This window comes from Clarias gariepinus, chromosome 1 (genome assembly GCF_024256425.1).
Source record: "Clarias gariepinus isolate MV-2021 ecotype Netherlands chromosome 1, CGAR_prim_01v2, whole genome shotgun sequence".
Taxonomy (NCBI): domain Eukaryota; kingdom Metazoa; phylum Chordata; class Actinopteri; order Siluriformes; family Clariidae; genus Clarias; species Clarias gariepinus.
In genome coordinates, this window is record NC_071100.1 from 45,279,444 (window position 1) to 45,294,630 (window position 15,187).

Genomic DNA, 15,187 nt, shown 5'->3' on the forward strand with positions numbered 1-15,187 from the left:
TCAAAATAGCCTCCATCAAAACGCTGCATTTGCACCATCGTTGACCCCAACTCTCGAATCCTCTTTTTAAAAAATCTGCTTTCTCACATTTGACCTTCTCCAACTGCGTGGTCTGTCTTCTATGCTGCTTTGCATCCATGCACATTGCTCTTGTCGCTGGTGTCGTGTCTGTAAACGTTCCGTAGCGCAGTGAGAGACCATCAACCGCGACAATTTCACATCCCTTTCCAGCACTCATACTTAGTTATACTACGAATATCTTCTGACCAACAGCACCCCAGTCATAGAATAAAACCCAATATTAGGACCACAAACAAAACCAGAAACTCTGGGGAAGTAAATTAGAACGTCAACGATGTTCATGAATACTGTGGGGACCCACAAAACCAAGTTTAACCTATTTAAAGCAACCGTGGATTTAGATTCCTTTGGACTTTAAGCTTGCTGACAAATCATAAAAAAAAGTCAGCATATTACAATATTTCAAAATTCATAATTGGTTGTCTGGATGTGTGTCAGCCTTCTAAATGTTGACGTGCCTAAAGTTGTGTGTATAAAATGCTAACGCAGCAACTCCAGCTGAGGCTAAATGTATGTATTTATATATAAACCTACCAATTCCTTCTTAGGAATCTTCTGTTGGACAATTTTGGTTCCTTTGTGTCTCCTATAGTGTTAAATCATCTGTACCTTCTATTTATGTGTAGCATTCTTGCCGAAACACCATTCATCTAGTGATAGCTTTACTATGGACTAGTCAAATTGCAAAGGATAGTTTAGCTTTAGCTTTAACTATGTAGCAACAGGACATGATATCCAGTAATATCTCACGTTGTATAAACACCTGACTGTGGTTTCCATACAGTAAAGTTTTTTTTTTTTAATATCACACAAAGTAAAAACAAAATGCAGTTTTTAAATGACACTTTAATTCATTAAGGGAAAACACTGTCCAAACCTGCCTGGATTTGGAATTTACTCAGGTTATTCTTATTGCTAACCCTTATTGCAATAATGATGCACAAACTTTTTTTAAAAAGCAGCATTTTTATTTTGCACAGTTAAAGTTTATCCCTGATTATGTCAATGCATGAACTATGAGCCAGTTTCATTGCAACAAGACTTTAAAACCTTTTTTTTTTTTTTTTAATGTTGTGACTAATTTAGATTTATCTTCCTGGCTAGTTGTCAAAAAAGTTGTGCATGAAAAAAGATGAAACTATTTAACTTTAAGTATAAACATTTACAGAGGAAATAGTACAAAAAAATTCACCAAACTAAAATACACCAAAGAGGACTAAAAGCATTAGAACTCATTTTATCGATTTGACTCTTTCGAATAAATCAATGGCTCAGATTCAGATTCATTTGATTCGATCAGTCAGGAAATATATAATACTAAACTTTTGCTTTGGTTGTGGGTGGAACGGTCGCATAGTGACTGTAGTCTTGCACCTCCAGGGTCAAGGGTCAATGTGTGCATGGAGTTTGCATGTTCTGTCTGTGCTTTGTGGGTTTTCTCAGGGTACTCGTTTTTTTTCTACAATCCAAAGACATGCAGATTAGGCTAATAGGCGTTCCCAAATGGCCAGTAGTGTGTGTGTGTGTGTGTGTGTGTGTGTGTGTGTGTGTGTGTGTGTGTGGCCCTGGAACGGATTGGCACCCAGTCCAGGGTGTAGGCCTCAGCAACCTTGTATACAGAATAAAGCAGTATAGAAGATAAGTGAGTGAGGAAAATTTTATGGTTTAAAATGGATTAAGGGCCAGACTAGAATTTCAAAACTTTGGCCTTGCACCTCCAGGAATCCCGCCTCGGGTCTGTGTGCATGGAGTTCCTGTTTCTGTGGATTGCATATTCTCCCTGTGCTTGGTGGGTTTCTTCTGAGTGATTCGGTTTCCCCTCACATTCCAAAGGCTACAGTAACTGGCATTCCCAAATTGCCCGTAATGTGTGAAAGAGTGTGTGAGTGTGTGCATGATGAGATTGGCACCTCATCCAGCGTGTACCCCACCTCTAGCCCCCTCTATTTGTATTGGCTCCAGGCCCCTGACACCCTGTATATGATGAGTATTTGAGTGAGTGTGAGTTTTCTTTGTCTCTGCTGTGGTATCATTTAAGAGTTTCTTTAATGTGCATGGTTTACCCAGGATCTTAGATACAGTGTGCATTAAAATGAGTCACACTTTTTAAAAAAGCTTCGAAAGAAAAAAAAACATTTAAATAAAAGGTACAGTTAGAAAGTAATGCATGCGAAAGATATGGAAATGTCATTGATTTATACAATTTTCTGGGATTCTCCAGGGGTCGCCTTGTGCCCTAAGTCTATTGATATAGGCTCCAGGGCTCTGGCAACCCTGTATACAGTATAAGGCGGTGTAGACGTTGAGTGAGTGAGTGTGAGCTCTTTTTGTCTTTGGTGTCGTATCAATTAGGGGTACAAACTTTAATGTTTATTTAATGTGCATGCTTTATGCATAATTTTGAATACAGTTTGCAATAAAAGGAGTTTTCTATTAATTGTTGAAAAGCTTCAAAAGAAAACGACATGCACCTTTTAAGATCAAAGGCACAGTTAGAAAGTTACAAGATATGATCTGGTCAGGTCCAGATAATAACAGGATGTTTGTACCCCTTTCCCCCTCCCCTGAGAGTGCATGCATGCATGCATGTATGATGTTTCTGCCTCCTGCCCTGAGTGGGTAAATGAAACGAATCTAAACAGGCACCGATTCGATTCGCATCTAAAGGAGTCGACTCGGTAAAGTGAGTCGTGGGCAATGCCTGTACCCTTCTTCGTCTGCGCATCCGCTTCCTCTGCCTTTGATATGATATATGATCACAGGCAGCGGACGCTCTGACTCGCAGCTGTCGGTTCTCGCCGCACGTTCGCGCAAGGACGAGGAGACGCGCGCGGGACCTCCGGCGCAGCACGCGCGCAACATGGCCGCGAAAGACGGCGCACCGGCGAGCTTCCTGAGCGTGAGCCGCGAGATGACAGGTAATTATTTACCGCACGCGCGCAGGCAGGGCAGGCAGGCAGGCAGGCGCGCACGCACGCTCGCTCGCTCGCGCCGGACGCGCTGAAAAATTCATGATGCGCTCCTTTTGATCTTGTCGCCATGGCGGCGCCGGGGCAGTGATTTCCGAGTCGCGCTCGTGCTTCTGGAACTTTGGCAGCTTTTATGGACCAAGTAGTTTATTCCGGCGGACGAACTGAGCACCGCGTTATGCTGCGCGCTGCACTTGTGGATTAAACTGCACTGCACTGCATTAAAATGGGCATTAAACTCTGCAATCCACTTATGCATTTAAAATGTGCAGTGAATTTGCCTTGCACCTGTGCATTAACATGTGCATCGCACCTGTGCGTTAAAATGTAAATTGTGTAACTGTGCAATCCACTTATGCATCAAAATGTACAAAATGAGATCAAATGCATCACACCGATGAAGGTCTTGCTATCTACAGTAACATGACCAAATATCCTAAATTAAAATTTTATATTTGGCAGACACCCTTATACATCCAGAGCAAATTCCATTTTTATCTCATTATACATCTGAGCAGTTGAGGGTTAAGGGCTCCTGCTCAAGGGGCAACTTGCTAGTCGTGGGGTTTGATTCAATGCATTAACCACTGAGCTACCCAAATTAGCAATGATAATGTCTTATTATGAATGTGAAGTGAATGTGCCAGCCTTTCTTGTGTGTGTGTGTGTGTAAGCGTGGTGGATGGGCGAGATGGCGCACTCCTTTGAAGTGTCTGGAATTGGAGTGTGTGTGTGTGTGTACATCTAATGTCTGAGGAAGCAGGTCATCCTCTGATAGCTTTAGGGTGTGCGCTTCCCATACACAAGTGCATCGCGTGCAAGCCCACAGTATGACTCAGACACACACACACACTCTTTAAAGAGCGAACACATCTTTGGCACATGGAGTGTGTGGTGGCAGTGTGGAGACCTCTCCAGTTTTAATCACTCAGACAGGCTTACTGTGATAATTAATCTGCACCAACAACCCTGTTATCACGCTGCACCATGATCTTAACGCGTTATCTCTCTCTCTCTCTCTCTTTTTCTCTTGTATCTGTTTATGTTTCACGTGACACTGTGCCATTCAGACATCTCGAGAAAGCGCTTTGTTATTGTCAGTGGATCTTAAATCTTTTTTTTTCAGGAACAGAGGCAGGGTACGAGACAGAGGAATCAAGCTTGGACAGTGTCTCATTGGGTTATTCAAACCAAGGTGGGGGGGGGGGGTAGTTTAGTGCACTTAAGGTGGTTTGGGGAGGTGGGAGGAAACCTGAGAACGCCGAGGAAACCCACACACTCAGAGAGAGAGAGAGATGTGCAACTCATTGGAGACAGTAACCAGAGCTCAAGGGAATTTGAAACTCTTCCTGAATCAGTCTCTCTGTCTCTCTCTCTGTACACACACGGGGGTCCAGGCCTCGATGTCCTAACTGTCCACGACGGCATCAAGCGTTAATTAGTGATTCAGTTTTAAAGTTGATTATGAATAAAGGATCTGTTTATCTGTTTGTCCTGGTTATCCCCTCATCCGTCTGATCCGTCTACGCATCACTGACTCCGAAGACGAGCGCTCGGTGTATTAAATGTGACATGAATTCAACAAACGCTGTTTTTTTTACTTCCTCCCTTCCCCTGCCTCAACTTTTTAAAGATATATTTGCAGCCTGATCTCAAGCGGTGTGTGTGTGTGTGTGTGTGTGTGTGTGTGAATCATCCTACTGCAGTTAGGTCTTTATTTCAGAGGAGTAATAGAGCCTGCACGTGGTGTGTGAAGTGTGTGGGAGTGTGTCTCTGTGGATGGAATTCAGCGCGTAGCACAAAAAAAAAAAAGAATATTCTGAAAGAGACATGGAGCGGTTCTTAAGCATGGTTTCTTTTTTCCAGCCTTTTAACGCGAGGCTTCTCTCGTTCACAGAATGCATCAAAAGAGTGATTGACAAGCCGTCCGTCAAGTTCGCGCAAGCCGTCAAAGTGGAAGGCAAGAACGGGAAATCAGAAGACAGGGTGCTGGTAGGTTGTCATATTGATTACGGTGTTTAATCAATGTCTTAATTTGTATTATGTGACTGTGATGCAGCCTGCTTTACTATGATGGGAGTTTAATCTGTTAATGTTAAATTGTCTAAATTATGGCAAATGTAAGAAATGAAACAACTCTGAGTCGTGTCAGCGTCACTCTTTACAACCGTGCCGAGCAGGAAAGCATCTCAGAATGTATCACGTGCCAAGATGTTCTTCCAACCATTTCCCTCTGCCCTACACCTTTCTCTCTATTACTCATTCTTTTCATCACCGATCACGTCAAAGGCGTCTTCTGTCTTCCTCTCCACACTTTGCACTTCTTCTTCCTTGTTCTCTGTTTTCTTTTACCGATTCAGGTTTGCGTTCTTAGTAATTATATGTTTTTGCTGTTTAATGCGAAGTGAAATATTGGCCTGGTGCTTTTCTTTAGCACACACACACACACACACACACACACACACCGACATTGGCGTTCCACCCTGTCCGCCACCCTTTCTCCTCGTCCCCGAGGGGAAATCTTTGTGAAAGACACACATGTTATTGAGGCATCAAAACAGCGCCTCAGGACACACACTCATGCCTTTACCTTCCACTGACATAATTATTAATATAGAAAAAAATCGAACCCTAACCTCAGTTGGTCAAAACAATCAAATATTCCTACCCCGGACACTCCAGTGCCAGCACTCGGGATGCTGCCAGGAAGGAAGTGCATGAGGACAGAGGATTTTTAGCCAACTGGCACACCTCTGAGAATAGTAGAGAGGAAAAAGGAAACCGAGAAGAGACAGATATATTGCATGAACCGATTGGGGGAATTAGAGGTGATGATTGCTGAATTGTCTCCTTCCCCCTGTCGATTATTTATCGCGTCCCGTCTTTTCCTCTTTTCCTCCGGTGTCTCATCCCACACATCGTTCAACATCGTATAACAGCTCAATTAGAGGCTGGGATTGCTGTGGCGAGTGGTGTGACAGCCCAAATGTGCTAGCATTTCCTCTGCTTCGTTGCACAGAGATTGCTGTGAAAAAAATGATTTCAGCCAAGGTCAAGTTCAGCCTTAACAATAAACCCAGTCAGGTTTTATGTTCCCCTTGTGCCACTGGGGGCCTCAAGGAGTGTGCTGTGGAGTCTGGCATGGGGACATGGACAATGGATGGCTGTAGGTTGCAATGTGGGACTTCCGTGGATCTTGAGGTCTTGATTGGAAGGGAGCTGGCGAGTTAGGAGGCCAGTGGATTGCACAGCATTTGGCTTGTCTGTGGGATCGGACCGGACGGGCCTGGGTGAGCCTTGGGTGCCCATGATCCTTTCACCTGTTTCTCGGTATATAGTTGGTGATCAAAGTCGTCTAGGTGACCTAACAGTGGTCATAATATTGTTGCTGATCTGTATATACTGTTAGTTAATGTAGTTATCATGGTATAGATGTTTATTCTAGCAGAAAACTATACAATATAGAGCTAATTGTATTGGGTAAAAACACCTAATGGTTAGGAATATTGACATCTTAGAATTTCTTTTTTTCTTTACCATGGTTTATTCTCATTTTGCACCCTAGGCTCTTCTTTTGCATAAGTATTCTCCTCCTGGAACCTTTTCACATTTTGTAGTGTTACAACTTGAAGGTTTCTTAGTGCTGAAGAGAGTTGGAGGGTTTACAGGACAATAATAGCACGGAGACTCCATAGCACATTATGGGTAAAGTTTTCCAAAAGGTCTGGTTTTGTGAGAATAAAAACATCTGACAACTTCTGACCTTTGTTGAAAAGTTTGGCAAACTACCGATCACCTTGAGAGCAACAGTGAAGCATGGTGGTGGTAGTATCACGTTGGAAACTATAAAACTTGTTAGTGTTAAGACGAAGAAGAAGAATGAAGCCTTGAAGTGTGAAATAGACTTACTGTAAGACTTGAGAACGACCGTAAGCATACAGTCAAAGCTCCAGTGGAGTGTTTCAAACTAAAAATTGGGATTTATTGGAATTTCCCAGTCAAAGCACAGACCTCAAATGCAATTTATAATGCTTGGTCAGACTATTCATGTTATTGTTTCGCAGTGACAGTTAGACCAATGGGCAAAAAAAATAAAAAAATAAAAAAATCAGGATTCAGATCTTCAAAGCTAAACATATCCCAAAAGGCTTGCAACACCCATAGGTGGTTCTGACCCAGGAGTGAATACTTATACAACCAACCAATGTCTGCTTTTCTTCTTTATAGTAAACAAAATATTTTGCACATATCATGCAAATGAAATGCTTAAAAAAAATTTAATTACTATTTTTTAAAAACTTTGTTTTAGCACTACCCAGGTCAGCGGGGTGATACTTGTGCACTGAAGTTGAATAGGAGCTAAAGATTTATTAGCACAGTTATCATACTGCACAGTATGTTAAACTATTTCGGATTAGCACTGATTGAGAAGCTGGGTTGTTTGGGCATTCGAAGAAAGCACCAGTTCCAAACGTTTTACTTGAATGTAACGGTAGATTTTAGGATTTGATCAGGATTGGAATGGAAGCAGCGGCCCGGGGGTGGAAATTGAATTCTGCTCGTGACAGATCTGATGCAGCAGCTGTGACCCCCGGAGTGAATAGGAGACAGAAAGAGAAAGAGCGAAAGCATGGGAGCAGAAAGGTTATGGGGACACAGTGGGATGTGACGTGTCCCTCTCGGCTCTGTGTCACCTCGATGTCCCGTCAGCATCCTCATCCCAGAGGCTCGGTGGCATCTGTGAACAGTCTGATTTTGAGTTTTTATTTTTAAAATTTTTTTTCCTTCTGCGTCCTGTCTTAGCCGTTTTCTTTTACTCGGTTCAGGTCATTTGGATTCAGGTCATTGTGGTTTAAGTCAAAATGACAAGGCAGATCTAATCTCCTTATGTGGACATTAAATCTGTTAGCCTTATTAGAGTAACATTATGCTGTAATAAAGCATGCGCTCCGTGACCAGAACAAACAAACCCAGTGAAGTTTAATGTGCCACTAAATACAGTACAGAATTAATATCAGACAAGCTGGACAATGGATACCAAATTCACATGATCTTTAATATTGTGAAACTGTATAAGATAACACAAGCCCAACTCTTTTCTGATTTTTTTTTTTTTTTTTGGCGTTTGTACTTGGCACAGGTCTCGGACTTGGGCATTGATCCTGATTAATATGTTGTTGTCTTGACCACGTTTCTGCAAAAATAATATTTGAGTTGATTTTTCTTTTTGCTTGCATAAAGTTTGACAAAAACTTTTTTTTTCTTCTTGAGTAATAATTGGTGCAATGCACAATGCTGAATCTAATGGCTGAAGTAAAGGCTTGGCCTTAAAAATGATTTGATCATGAATCATCATCGGTTTTGTCTTTGCGCCACTTTATCATCGTGAGTGTTGGTTTATATCGATATTATTTTGATCAGAATAAGGGTAACGTCTCGCACGCATGCCCACAAACACAAAAAGCAGAAATATATACTACCACCGGGTCAGAGACGCCCATGCACAGCTCTAATTGGGATATAACTTACTCTATTAGTTAATTAAACCTGACGCATTGATTCTAGCTGTTACACTGAGACTCAGATCGAAAGCTACAGAGAATTAGACTAGAACTATGTTAAGATTGAGCAATAAAAGATCCTTTAGTTAAATGTAAAATCTATTTAATTTCAAACTGAATTTTTTTTTTTTTGCATTTATCTTATGTTGATAAAAATAATGATGCAAAGTAACTCGAGGTACACCTTGGATGGGGCACCGGTACATTGCAGGGTGCTATTTTTTTTTTTTATTCTAAATTATGATGTTCATATTCATAAGCTTATTCACTTACAGGTTGTTAATTCATTCTTATATTTATTCATTATTATTTTTATTACAAGAGACTTGAAACTCTTGTGTAGACAGCACGCAATCTTTTATTGAATTTTTTATTGTGCCACAAATGTTTTGGTTGAAAAACAAAAAGAGAATCATGTGAGAGAATCGTGATCTCATTTCCCGTGGAGAAAAACCGTGATTCAGATTTTTGCAAGAATCGTGCGGCCCTAATGCAAAGCGGTTCTGCTCACTGGGAAGTGTTCGATCTGATGCAAATGTGACGAGAGTATGAACGTGAATATGACGAGAAATAAGTCTTTTCTTCAACTTTCTCCAAGGTTACATTAGGATTTTCAGATATATCCCGCAGTCTGCATTATCTCTTCCAAGAATTCTCGTCTATGATTGGTTAGATGCTTTACTGCGGATGAAATGTGAGCCAATAGGCGCTCCATCTTCTGCCAGAGACCCAGTGGGTTAAATTCCGAATTAAAGACTAAAAGTGACACTAGTAACTACTGTAGTAGTAAGTTGTTCTCACTCAGGTAACTGATCAGGAAAAGAAGCAAAATCTATTTCCTGAAGACTTGTTAAGTCACCTAAGTTGATTAGGGCGTCCACTTCCTCCGTCAGACCGTTCCGATTGAGAAGATGCAATTTTTTTTTAACACAGATCATGTCAAAATAAATAATAATGATAATAAAAATAAATAACCTGGAGGATGATATGTAAGGCAACAAAAATATCTGGTTCAGGAGCCAGGGTTGACACGAAGATGAAAAGTTAATAAGGTAGTATCGTAAAATTCTGCCTAGTACCAGAATATTTATGCCCAATGCCTGAATTGCCTCTGGCAAGAGGATAAGATCTGCCTGTAGAAAGGTAATTGCCCCCATATCTATAACATGCATCCAAAGGCACATCGACCACAAAATCGATGTCTCGGAATTCCGACCACGTTGAAAACTTGTGGTCTGATTTAAAGATGGAGTGAAAGAATATGAAGCTGCTTGAAATACTGTGCAGGGAGTACTGGACCAAGATCCAGTGACCCAGACCAAGTGTCTCCAACCACCATTCATCCTCAGTTAACTCTTCATCCTGGTCAGGGTTACAGTGGATCTATGTGACAGCCTTATTTCAAAATAAATTCAGTTCATTATCTTTTTTTGAAATCTTTGCAAATTTATTAAAAAAATTAAAGAATGATATAAAAAAAATCACATGTACAGACGTATTCACAGCCACTGCCTTCGAGCTCAGGTTTATCCAGGATCCACTGATCATACTTGAGATGTTTCTACAACTAGATTGGGGTCCACTTGTGGTAAATTCAGTTGATTGGACATGATTTGGAAAGACACACTTGTCTATAATGTCCCACAGTTAACAGTACAAGTCAGCACAAGCCAAGCCATCAAGTCCAAGGAATTATTTGTAGATCTCTCAGACAGGATTGTATCAATGTACAGATCTGGGGAAGTGTACAGAAAAATGTCTGCAGCATTGAACCCCAGATGAGCACAGTGGCCTCCATCCATAAGAATTTTTTCTTATGGATGAAAGTTTCTTATGGATGAAAAGTCTTTTTTTTTTATTATGATGCTACAAGATGGTTGTTCTTCTGGAAGGTTCTCCTCTCTCTACAGACAAACACTGGATCTCTTTCAAAGTGGCCATCAGGTTCTTGGTCACCTCCCTGACTAAGGTCACTCAGTGACCCCCTGATCACTTAGTTTGGCCAGGCGGCTTGCTCTAGGAAGAGCCCTAGTGATTCCAAACCTTTTCCATTTATAGATGATGAAGGCCACTGTGCTCATCTAGATCTTCAGTGCCGCAGACATTTTTCTGTACCCTTCCCCCGATCTGTGCTTCGATACGATCCTGTCTGAGATGTCTAAAGACAATTAAAAACATAAACTCCAGTAGCTCCAAGGTTTACTATCCATATGGGATTAGGTATGTTCTTCAGTTTCTTACAACATCTAACAAAAGTGGCAAGATCAATTTGTTGTCCTAAGATAACGATCCTAAGTGCTTACTGAAGGCGATTAAACAAATTGAACTATATTTTACGGCCAAATGTTTGTGGACGTCTGATCATCCCGCCACCTTCACTCCCCCAGGTAGACGTTCCTCTAGGTTTGTAGTATTGCTGTGGGAATTTGCCCAGTTGCCCCGGAGCATCGACACTAAAAAAGGCCTGAATGTCTGGTGAGGAGTCGTTGTTCCAATATATCTCAAGCGTGTTCAGTGGAGTTGAGGTCAGGGTTCTGTCACGGATACTTAAGTTCTTCCACCTTCATCAGCCCCGGTGAATCATGTTTTCATGGACTTTGCTTTGTTCACTTTGGCATTCAGGTCTCATCATTGTCTTTGTTTTCAGGTGGTTCTGTACTAAATTGCAAGCTGAATTGAGACAGGTCGATGGAAACCTTGGTGCTATTTGGAAGGCCAGCTTGGCTGAGGTCCAAACAGAGATAACAAGAGAACAAGGAAAGAGATTTCTGTTCTGCCCAGGTCGCGCCGTCTCATGTGAAGGTCTCTTTTTTGGCATCATTTGAATTCTTTCTTTGAAGTGTAGACAGCTAATGAACTCGTGTCTCACCCTGCTCCGCACTTGCCCCTTCTGTCCAAAGCTGCCCCGTGCTTCCTCTCACTCATTATTTCTTTCTGTCTGTCTCTGAATCTTCCTTTGAAGTCAGCAGTTCGTCATGGTGCAGTGATTTACAGGTCAATACTGAAAGCTCTTTGCCCATGATACGGGGCATTAAGCCCTATCACCGGAGTCATCTATTGCTCTCTCTCTCTCTCTCTCTCTCTCTCTCTCTCTCTCTTCATTTTCGATGGATTCAGTGAGTGAACCCTTTTGGGATCTTGTCTAAAAGAAAGAATTAACAAACTGCATGCTGCTTAGTTCTAAGCAAGTACAAGTACCATTAATATCAGGAAATTCAGGCGAGAAAAAATCCCCTAACACAAGATGAGGAAGAAACTTTGAGAGGAACCAGTCTTTTTTTAGGTGATACCTGATAGCGGAATTAAAAATCATTTTAATTTTACAGATATGTCGGTGTAGTGGTTAGCACTTTTCGCCTTGTGCCTCCAGGGTCCTGGTTCGATTCCCGGCCAGGCTCGATGCCCGTTTCTGTGTGCATGTTTGCATGTTCTCCCCGTGCTTGGTGGGTTTCCTCTGGGTGTTCCGGTTTCCTCCCACAGTCCAAAGATATGCAGGTTAGGCTAATTGGCGTTCCCAAATTGCCCGTAGTGTGTATGTCCTGTGATGGATTGGCACCCTGTCCAGGGTGTACCCTGCCTTGTGCCCTAAGCCTCCTGGGATGGACTCCAGGTCCCCGCGACCCTGAATACAGAATAAAGCGGTATAGAAGATGGGTGAGAGTGAGTGAGATACGTAAATCAGTACCAAGTGTGTGGACAGAATAAGGGATGAGAACAGGAAAGGCTTAAATCTTAGGGTTAAATTTATAGTATCCATATTCAGTAAGTTATAAGCCTAAACAGGTGGTTTTATATATATATATATATGCATACAATTGTGCTTATTTCATGAACTTTGTTCACATTTTCAAGCGTAAAGTAAGAACAGTGCCAGAATTAATCTGATCAATCTTCTGTTTGTTATGTAACTATGATATAATGAGAAGTTCAATTAGAGAAATGTAACTATCTTCAAAATATCCTTATGATGTCCTTCACATCACATGACAGCAACTTGAGGCATTTTGGCATGTAGACCTGGTCAGGACGATCTGCTGAAGTTTAAACCGAGTATCAGAATGGAGAAGTGACTTTGAACATGGCATGGTTGTTGGTGCCAGACGTGCTGGTCTGAGTACTTCCCAAATTGCTGAGCTTCTGCGATTTTCATGTACGACCATCTCTAGGGTTTACAGAGAATTCTGTAAAAAAGTAAAGAGAAAATATCCAGCGAGCGCTAGTTCTCTGGGTGAATGATGCCAGAGGTCAGAGGAGAATGACCAGACTGGGTCGAGCTAATGGAGAGGAAGCAGTAACTCAAATAACATCCTGTTACAACTGAAGTATGCCGAAGGGCATCTTTGAACGCACAACATGTCAAGAAGATAAAGTACATGCTACAGTAGCGTGAGACCACACCGGGTGCCGCTCCTCCAAGCTAAAAACAGGAAACTGAGGCTGCAATTCGCATGAACTCAACAAATTTGAATTTTTGACAATAGAAAGTTGGAAAAATGTTGCTTGGTGTGACGAGTCTTGATTTCTGATGCAAAATTCAGACGGTGGGTTTAGGGCTGGGCGATATGGCTGAAAACTGTATCACGATATCAGTGTTTCATATCGGTCGATATCGATAATTATTGACCTTCCTCTGATCATAGTCCTCTCAGTTATTAAGACAGAAATGTCAATAAGCATGGAAAACTCAAATAATTAAAATGTAACCATAAGTCTAAAGTCACAATAAACACTTAACAATTATCTCAGAACATTTACGTTAGAAAAGCATAAGAAATGCTTAATAAAGTGTAAAAAATAAGTGCATTGACAACGCAGGAAATTAAAGAATGGACATGCATCGACTCGTTTGTCTTTCTCATCACTGCATGGGCATGAATTAACGGACTGTTGCGCTGCTGCGAGAAACGACAAAATAAAGCGGAGAAGCTAACACCGCGTTTTAGCAACACACGACCCAAAATCACATAAGATCCAGCGAAGCCATCTTGTCTCCTTTTTATACTTCCCGAATCGCGACCGTACTACTTTAGGGTCCTAGTGCCGGTCGCGGGGTGAGTGCGCATGACAGCAACCAAACTAGCTCCGCAACCTCTGTTTTCTTCCGACAGAATAAAAATTATCGAACGTTTTATCGAACACATTTTTTAATTGATATCGATCACGTGTCAATCGCGATACTTATCGTTATTGTTTTATCGCCCAGCCCTAGTGCAAACAACATTAAGCATTGATCCATCCTGTTCCGGCTGGTGTTTGTGTATTTGCGTTGGGCAGATTTGGCACATTTTTGGCACACATTAATACCAATTGAGCATGGTTTAAAAGCCACAGCCTACTTGATTTAGGGATAGCATGACATGTCACATATGATAAAATCATCACAAACTGGTTTTATTGAATCCGACAATGAAGTCAGATTCAGATCTCAATCCAGTAAAAAAAAAACGTTGGGATCAGACAGTGGAGGAAAGAGAGTGTGTGAGATCAGACAGGGAGTGGAGGAGAGAGAGTGTGTGAGATCAGACAGTGGAGGAGAGAGAGTGGGTAAGATCAGACAACGGAGGAGAGAGAGTGTGTGATTTCAGACAGTGGAGGAGAGAGAGTGTGTGAGATCAGACAGTTGAGGTGAGCGAGTGTGTGAGATCAGACAGTTGAGGTGAGCGAGTGTGTGAGATCAGACAATGGAGGAGAGAGAGTGTGTGAGATCAGACAATGGAGGAGAAAGAGTGTGTAAGATCAGACAATGAAGGAGAGAGAGTGTGTGAGATAGACAATTTAGGAGAGAGAGTGTGTGAGATCAGACAGGGAGTAGGGGAGAAAGTGTGTGAGATCAGACAGTTGAGGTGAGCGAGTGTGTGAGATCAGACAATGGAGGAGAGAGAGTGTGTGAGATCAGACAATGGAGGAGAAAGAGTGTGTAAGATCAGACAATGAAGGAGAGAGAGTGTGTGAGATCAGACAGGGAGTAGGATAGAGAGTGTGTGAGATCAGACTGGGAGTGGAGGAGAGAGAGTGTGTGAGATCAGACAATGAAGGAGAGAGAGTGTGTGAGATCAGACAGGGAGTAGGGGAGAAAGTGTGTGAGATCAGACTGGGAGTGGAGGAGAGAGAGTGGGTGAGATCAGACAGTGGAGGAGGGAGAGTGGGTGAGATCAGACAGGGAGTAGGGGAGAGAGAGTGGGTGAGATCAGACAGGGAGTGGAGGAGAAAGTGTGTGAGATCAGACAGTGGAGGAGAGTGTGTGAGATCAGACAATGGAGGAGAGAGAGTGTGTGAGATCAGACAGTGGAGGAAAGAGTGTGTGAGATCAGACAGTTGAGGAGAGCGAGTGTGTGAGATCAGACAATATAGGAGAGAGAGTGTGTGAGATCAGACAATGGAGGAGAGAGAGTGTGTGAGATCAGACAATGGAGGAGAGAGAGTGTGTGAGATCAGACAATGGAGGAGAGAGAGTGTGTGAGATCAGACAATGGAGGAGAGAGAGTGTGTGAGATCAGACAATGGAGGAGAGAGAGTGTGTGAGATCAGACAGTTGAGGAGAGAGAGTGTGTGAGATCAGACAATATAGGAGAGAGA

At 42.1% G+C, this 15,187-nt stretch overlaps 1 protein-coding gene across 3 annotated transcripts in view; it reads left to right on the forward strand.

Annotated features, from left to right (window-relative positions):
* Positions 1 to 2,764: 2,764 nt before the first annotated feature.
* Positions 2,765 to 15,187, forward strand: part of carmil3 (capping protein regulator and myosin 1 linker 3) — a 63,990-nt gene continuing 51,567 nt past the window's right edge. For all 3 annotated transcript variants that reach the window (XM_053503675.1, XM_053503684.1, XM_053503690.1), the window contains exons 1-2: positions 2,765 to 2,999; positions 4,948 to 5,042. In XM_053503675.1, the coding sequence (XP_053359650.1) occupies positions 2,834 to 2,999; positions 4,948 to 5,042 (261 nt within the window). In that variant the 5' untranslated portion in view covers positions 2,765 to 2,833. The remainder of the gene's footprint in view (positions 3,000 to 4,947; positions 5,043 to 15,187) is intronic.